General features: G+C 37.9%; 1 protein-coding gene across 1 annotated transcript; it reads right to left on the reverse strand.

The window, feature by feature from the left end:
- Positions 1-5,969: 5,969 nt before the first annotated feature.
- Positions 5,970-7,021, reverse strand: LOC139193057 (uncharacterized). Its single transcript, XM_070816014.1, has 2 exons — positions 6,819-7,021; positions 5,970-6,666 (listed from the first exon to the last, which is right to left on the reverse strand). The coding sequence occupies exons 1-2, from the start codon at positions 7,019-7,021 to the stop codon at positions 5,970-5,972; spliced, it is 900 nt and encodes a 299-aa protein (XP_070672115.1).
- Positions 7,022-8,727: the final 1,706 nt, after the last annotated feature.

Consider the following 8,727-nt stretch of genomic DNA (forward strand, 5'->3'; position numbering starts at 1 on the left):
ACATGTCTATATAGTTTGTTGGTGATCATAATATCAATGATATATTAGGGGATAGAAATTCATCTTAACCAGTCACCACCCAGGTAGAAGCCTCCCATTTGACCTACATGTGTGAATGCCGTGTGTTGAGTATTTGACATAAAACTAAATAAGTATTTAAGCAGAAAATTAAGCTCAACAGCTACTTGTTTAGAGTTTAATTCATTTGTTTAATCATATTCATAATCTTTAGTCACTAGTCATGCAAATTTAGGTGCAAACTTTCATATAGGATCATGGCAATTGAGTTGGGATTAATTCCTAACTATCAATATGGTTAATTCATCGTTTTAGATGACATTACACAGACTCACCTTGTTAAAATCATGATCAAGTAGCTTTTATTTTATGAGGAGTGTACGAAGCTTCTTCTCACAAAACAAAGAAAGAAAAGGTTGATATAATTCAGTAAGGTTTTCATATAATGTCTTACCAAGAAAATCAAAGATAAATCACTTTCTCTGTGAAATGCAAGTCCAATCACTTTAATTTTGTACATTAAAGTCGAGTTATTTTTCTTGATATGGACTCGACTTGTTTATTATTTGTGTTGACCTAGCTTTATCTATTAACTTCATTTTGAATTCAAAATTTTATTTCTGTGTCGTGTCGAAAATTACCACCCGTTCTTTCATGGTCACTCCCACAATCCCACTAGCCAAGCTTTTACCATACTGTACTATTACTATTAGCATCTGAAATCCAAAACAAGATGAGTCATGCATCCAAGATTTCCCATCTGAAATCCAATCCGCCTTCTCGTTGGGGCCCTTTTGCCTTCACCAAAGGGATTTGGATCTCATATGGATTCAAATTGTGGGGATCTTAGAGATCCTCACATCTTAACCATTCATCATGCATTGTACGGTCAGAAATCATTTAACTTTTATTTATTTAAAATTAAAGACAAATAATACATAACGAAAACTGACCGCATAATATACGATAAACGACTAGAATGTGGGAATCCTTATGATCCCCACAAAGTAAATCCGGAGAATCCTCTTCCTCACTAAAGTATCTTCACATGTAAACGTCATCCTTGATCGCAATCTTCTGCGAATTTTAGTACTATGTCATGTGGGTCTTTGGATTTTTCTCCTTTTCTGCCCTCTCTTTGCTTGTCAAAAATCAATAACATATGTATAGCTTCATATTTACTTTCCGTATGAGTGTCTACCAAGTGTCAATGGTAGATTGCTAGGATTGCGATGCTTTCATGTGTCATCCAAAGAGAAAAATCAGTATTTTTTATGGTTTATATATAGCTAGGAGGTAGAACACTTCCTTTTTCTACGAGACAATGCTTTAAGCGCCCCTTCACTACAAGAACTTGCTTGACACATGTACATCATCACATGTCGTCCCATACTAATGATACAAAATATGTATTAGTTTTATTTTTTTCCACATATCTTTGTATTATTAGCACGAGATGTCACTGTGACAGTAAACCTATGTCATATAAGTTACTCTCCACTAGTTGAGATCCTTATCAAATTTTTGTGTCCGAAGAATCCGAACCATTCAAGAGAAATAGAGATCCAAATCATTTCAAGGGCTTGATTGTTTGTGAATATTATGTTCACTACAACTTTTCTTCTGTTATATTTATATCAAAGTTAGAGAGATAACCTTTTAGTGAATGGAGAGAGGCAGGTGTAAAATGTCACACTGAAATGATAGCACAAGAGGATAACAAATAAAATATGGAGGAAGAGATGATATTATTGATCTTTCTTTCCTTCTATATATTCTCTCTATATCTTTTGAAAGCATATAGAGTGCTCTATTTATAGAGCAACTCCGAACTAATGCATTAACTGCACTTTGAAATTTACATCACCCATTTTGACAATACCATATCCTGCATCTCCAAATTCCATTTCACTTTGCATGGACATTGAAAACTTATGCCAAAGTACTGTGGGCATTCACTACCCACCAGCATTTTCAACAATCCCCCTTGGATGCCCACATATTAACATCAGTTGCCTTATTAAAACCTTGCTTGGAAAAACCTAATGGGAAAAAACCATAGCAAAGAAAAAAGAGTACAACTTTACCTGGATTGTTGATATAGTGTTAAGTATGCTTATGTTGCCTCGTCAAAACCTTAATAGGAAAAACCCAATGGGAAAAATCCTAATCGAAGGAAAAAGAGTACAACATGCATGTATTATGGATGCTCCCCCTGATATGTATCTCCCCCTAATTCCGCATTCTCCAAATTTAGTTGTTTGCTAAGTCGACGTAATCCGATAATTTGCACTAACTTCTGAAATGTGCATTTTGGTAGAGATTTGGTGAACAAATATGCTAGATTTTCATTAGAACAAATTTGTCTGACTTCTATAACTTTAGCCTTCTAGAGCTCATGTGCATTGAAAAACTTTGGAGATATGTGTTTAATCTTATTGCCCTTAATGAATTCTTCCTTCATTTGGGCAACACAGGCTGCATTATCTTCATGAATGACAGTTGGAATGTCTGTCTTTGAAGGTAGACCACATGAATTCCGAATATAATGAATCATTGATCTTAACCAAGAACATTCACGACTTGCTTCATATAAAGCAAGTATTTTTGTATGATTTGAAGATGTAGCAACTAATGTTTGCTTTATTGAGCGCCATGAGATTGTTGTATCTCCATTCTTGAACACATATCCAGTTTGTGAGCGGGCTTTATGCGGATCAAAGAGAAAACCAGTATCTGCATATCCAACAAGGACCTGGTCATTTGTGGAGTTCTTTGAGTAGAAGATACCCATGTCTGTTGTCCCACGAAGTTATCGCAATACATCTTTGACACCCTTCCAATGACGAATTGTTGGAGCAGAGCTATACCTTGCTAACAAGTTGACTGAAAAGGCTATATCTGGTCTAGTACATTGTGCTAAATACAACAAAACACCTACTGTACTCAGATACGGTACTTCTGGACCAGGGACCATTTCATCATCTTCTTTTGGAAGGAATGGACCTTTCTTAATGTCCGAGAACAAACGACGATTGGCGTGCTGAGTGGATAAGCTTTGTCCATGCCAAATCGCTTCAGGATTTTTTCAATATAAGCTGATTGGTGGACCAAAATTCCACTAGCACAATTCTCGATCTGCAGGCTGAGACAAAATTTTGTTTCTCCAATGTCTTTCATTTCAAATTCGCTTTTTAGATATTTAGCAATTTTATGTAACTCTTCAGGAGTTCCAACTAGGTTCATATCATCGACATATAATACCACTATAGCAAATCTAGAGTTGGATTTCTTAATGAACACACAAGGGTAAATGACATTGTTGATATACCCTTCTTTGATCAAATACTCACTAAGACGATTATACCACATTCGTCCAAATTGTTTTAGCCCATACAATGATCGCCTTAATTTGATCGAGAGCATACCTCGTGATTTGTTAGTTGTTTCAGGCGACTTAAGTCCTTCTGGGACTTTCATATATATGTCAATATCTAATTTTCCATATAGATACGCAATGATGACATCCATAAGTCGCATGCCAAGTTTTTCTGAAACCACTAAACTTATTAAGTAACGGAACGTAATTGTGTCCATTATAGAAGAGTATGTCTCTTCACAATCAATTCCAGGTCTTTGTGAAAAACCTTGTGCAACAAGTCGTGCTTTATATCTTGCAATCTCGTTTTTCTCATTGCGTTTCCTTGTGAATACCCATTTGTAACCCACGGGGTTTACACCAGGCGGGGTTTGGACTACTGGTCCAAAAACATTTCGCCTTTCCAAGGAATTTAATTATGCCTGGATTGCATCTTTCCACTTAGGCCAATCTTGTCTCTGTTTACATTCATCAACAGAGCGGGGCTTAATATCATCACTTAATATGATTTCAGTGGCTACTGCGAATGCAAACATATCGTCAATGATTATTTCATTCAGATCCCCACAATTCATTAGTACATGCATAATTTATGTAGATTTCTTTGCTCTTATGTACTGCTGTCTCTTCAGGGACATGTGTCTCATCAAGGACATTTTCTTCTTCTGGAAGTCCAGAATCATGAATTGTGGATTTGTTATTCATTCTCTCTTCCTGAATGATTTCATTTGGATTCAGTTATGCCATTGTCTTTCTTTTTCGAATGGTTGAATCTTTTAAACCTGGTGGTCTACCACGCTTCAGGCGTGCACCAGATGAAACATTCGCTGCCATTTTATTTTGTCCAACAGGGACATCAATCTTTGCAAGTGCATTTGCAGCTAGTATATGTGATTTTGTCACTTTCATAACATCATTAAATGCATCTGGCATTTGATTGGCAATGTTTTGAAGATGAACGATTTTTTTCACTTCATTTTCACAATGAGTGCTATGTGGATCAAAATGAGACAATGTGGGAACAACCCATGTCAGCTCTTTCCATTCTTTTGGAACGGTATTTTCTTCCCCTAATGACGGGAAGACTGTCTCATCAAAGTGACAATCATCAAAGTGACAATCAGCAAAACGAGCTGTAAACATATCACATGTCAAGGGTTCTAAATATCTAATGATAGATGGTGAATCAAAACCCACATAAATTCCCAGTCTACGCTGAAGTCCCATTTTAGTGCGTTGCGAGGGTGCAATAGGCACATAAACAGCACAACAAAAAACTCGTAAATGTGAAATGTTTGGTTGATGCCCAAACACAAGTTGTACTGAGGAGTATTGGTGGTTGGCTATAGGTCTCAATCAAACAAATGATGCAGTATGTAAGATGGCATGTCCCCATGTAGAAACTGGCAATTTTGTTTTCATAAGCAGAGTGCGAGCTATTAACTGAAGTTGTTTGATCAATGCTTCTACTAGACCATTTTGAGTATGGACATGAGGAACGGGGTGTTCAACATCGATGCCCAATGTCATGCAATAATCATAAGGTTTGAGACGTAAATTCATCAGCGTTATCAAGTCGGATTGACTTAATAGGATAATCTAGGAACTGTGCTCTTAACTTAGTTATCCAAGCAAGAAGTCTTGCAAAAGCTACATTCCGAGTAGACAAGAGACAAACATGTGACCATCGGGTAGATGCATCAACCAAAACCATAAAATATCAAAATGGTCCACAAGATGGTTGAATAGGTCCACAAATATCCCCTTGAATTCTTTGTAGAAGTGATGGGGATTCAACATCAACCTTTAGTTGTGATGGTCTGATTACCAACTTCCCTTGAGAACAAGCATTGCAAGGGTTATCATTTGAAATAGCAATATGTCTGCTCAATAATGGATGTCCATTAGAGTTGGTAATAATCCTACGTATCATGGTAGATCCTGGGTGATCTAGACGGTCATGCCAAAGCATGTAAACTTTTGAATCAATGAACTTCTGGTTCATGACAGTATGTGATTCAACTGTCTTTATGTATGTATAATACAATCCACTCGACAAACCACGCAATTTCTCCAATATACGTTTCTGGGTATCATTGGAGGTAATGCATAGATACTCCACATTTTCTACACTTTTCGTTTCAATGTGGTATCCATTTAAACGTATGTCTTTGAAACTCAAAAAGTTTCGAGTAGATCAAGTAGCGTACAACACATTCTGTATGGACAATATTGTTCCATTTGGTAACATAATCTGGGCTTTCCCTGAGCCTTCAATCACATCTAATTGGCCTGATATTGTTGTTACCTTTACTTTTGTAAGCATCAAGCTTGAGAAATACTTTCGATCTCGAAGTATTGTATGCGTTGTTGCGCAGTCTACAAGACAAATGTCTCCGCCATTTCTCATGTTTTGAGAATGACCATAGTTTTTATCCATGCTCTCTGAGTAAGGGAATCAGAGCTAGAAGCAAGTTATAACAGGAAATTTACATGCCATTTTTATTGAATCTGAAATGCCAGTTTTAAACTACAAGTTCAACATAATAAAAGTACATCAAACATAAACGATTCAGTCTGACCGGTATACTTCATTCCCCTTTTCCATAATGAAGTCTGAAACATCTAGGTGGGTTGTGTTCAACTGTCCTGATAAGTTATACACTTGATCAGGTATATCCATTGGTTTAGCCTGGTCGAGAAAATTGGTCTCGACACCCTTCTCTTTGAGGGAGGCTTGATACAGATCCACCAGATGTTTTGGGGTACGAAAAGTACGCGCCCAATGCCCATTGCCACCACACCTATGGCAGGCTCCTTCAGAGTTCCTAGGAGCATTGTTCATGTGAGCTTTACCTTTGTGGCGATTCATATGTTTAAAGCTTGGGCCTGAATTATGCCTTGGAACCTGGTTGTGAAACTGACCGCCATGGTTCTTGCCTTTCTTGTTCCACCCACCTCGCTTGTGGCTACGTCCTCGTTTATGATTATCGCTACCAGAGGATGTGGCGTTCACTTCGAGGGAAGCAGCATTCACTTCTGGGAATGGTGCAGATCCAGTAGGTTGGGAATGATGGTTTTTCATCAGGAGCTCATTGTTCTGTTCAGCTACCATAAGCACAGATATCAGCTGGTTGTATTCAGTGAAGCCTCGTGCTCTATATTGCTGCTGTAGGAGCACGTTAGAGGCATGAAATGTGCTGAAAGTCTTTTTCATCAAACTTTCCTCAGTAATAGTATCCCCACAGAGCTTCAGCTGAGAGGTAATTCTGAACAACGCAAAATTATACTCTGCCACTGACTTGAAATCCTGGATCCTTAGGTGAGTCCATTCATAGCGAGCTCTTGGAAGAATCACCGTTGTTTGGTAATTGTATATGCTTCTCAATGCATTCCAAAAAGTTCTTCAACCGTTAAGTACTCGCTCTTTAGTGCCTCATCAAGATGGCGACGAATAAAAATCATAGCCTTCGCCTGCTCTTGAGAGGATGAGTTGCTCTCTTCCCTGATGGTATCTCCAAGATTCCCTACTTCCAGATGAATCTTGGTATCCAGTACCCAGGTAAGATAATTCTTCTCGGTAATGTCCAGGGCAGCATAATCAAGCTTTGCCAAGTTCGTCATTTTCTTTTCTGAAAGAAAATGAGATATGTAAGAACTTGCAATAATATGTATTCTTGAAGGAATATAGTGTTAGAACTTCTGGTTCTTACAAATTTTTCATTTTGATCTTCAGGCCAAAATGATAAGTACTCAAAACTTTAGGCTCGAGATTTTCATGATGAATGAGGAGGGCAATTGTACCGCACCATTCTCATTGAAATAATGTAATATAGAATGGGCGATTATTCTGCACCACTCAAGTAGCAGGAAAATTTAAATACGCATAGCAGTGTGGGCGATTATACCGCACCACCTAAAATTACAATGAAATTAAACTGCAGGCAAATTAAATATGCAGGGTAGGGCGGGCGATTATACCGCTCCACCTAAAATTTGCAGTAAAATTAAATCTGTAATCCAAGATAGGCGATGATACCGCACCATCTTGGATCGCAGTAAGATGAAATTTGCAGTTCAAGATGGGCGATTGTACCGCACCATCTTAGATTGCAATAAAAATAAATACTGAGTTAGTAATCAATATCTATATCAAACAAGAAATCAAAGATGTATGTAACCATTAGGTTGAGAACTAGAAGCAGGCATGGAGCAAACAGTTCGTCGCTAGGGTATATCGCGCAGTTGAGGCAGATGAAGAAGATGAACAGTAAAAACCTTAGAGGAAACATTTTTTTTTTTTCGTTCAGTGAAGAGAAATGATTTCTTTTGGCGAAGAGAAATGAGGAATAGTTATATTTAGAGAGTCGTGCTGATAACGTGTTATATTTATGTCAAAGTTAGAAAGATAACCTTTTAGTGAATGGAGCGAGGTAGGTGTAAAATGTCACACTGAAACGATAGCACAAGAGGATAACAAATAAAAGATGGAGGAAGAGATGATATTATTGATCTTTCTTTCCTTCTGTATATTCTCTCTATATCTTTTGAAAGCATACGGAGTGCTTTATTTATAGAGCAACTCCGAACTAATGCATTAACTGCACTTTGAAATTTACATCACCCATTTTGATAATACCATCTCCTGCATCTCCAAATTCCATTTCACTTTGCATGGACATTGAAAACTTCTGCCAAAGTATTGTGGGCATTCTCTACCCACCAGCATTTTCAACATCTTCGACGAAGTAAAGATATTTGCCCATGAGGTTGTAGTCGATGAAATTCTTACTCTAAAAGCAGTTCCAACATGGTGGAGGCCCCCTAGGGCTATCCACTATGTTATCCACTCAGTGAACAGTAATGGCTTTTAATGAATAGTAATCGCTATTTGCATTTCCACCCCTACATTGAATAGCCCTGTCAATTGGCTATAAAATAATAGTATTTATTTATTTATAAAATAATACAAAATAATTTTATTTGTTATTATCTCTCTCACTAACTCTCTCCCTTCTCTCACTCCTCTAACCTCTGTAACTATCCCCTCTCTGTTTTGCACAGAAACCCCGGAGGCACACCACTATCACATCTCGCCAAATCCGGCCAGTTTCTGAGCTACCATCTTTCTCTTGCACTCTCTCTACTTCCCTCACCTCTCTCTTGATCAACAGCACATGGACAGAAAACACAAACGGCGCCCCGACGCTGTTTTCTGTCGAAACCTAAGCCACCCAAACATCCACCTTTCTTCCTCTCACCCCTCCTCGAGTCTTAGAATTTCAGACAATGGACTCAAACAGAGACCGACATGCCACGAAATTCGGTGC

This window comes from Malus domestica, chromosome 16, assembly GCF_042453785.1.
Source record: "Malus domestica chromosome 16, GDT2T_hap1".
NCBI lineage: Eukaryota > Viridiplantae > Streptophyta > Magnoliopsida > Rosales > Rosaceae > Malus > Malus domestica.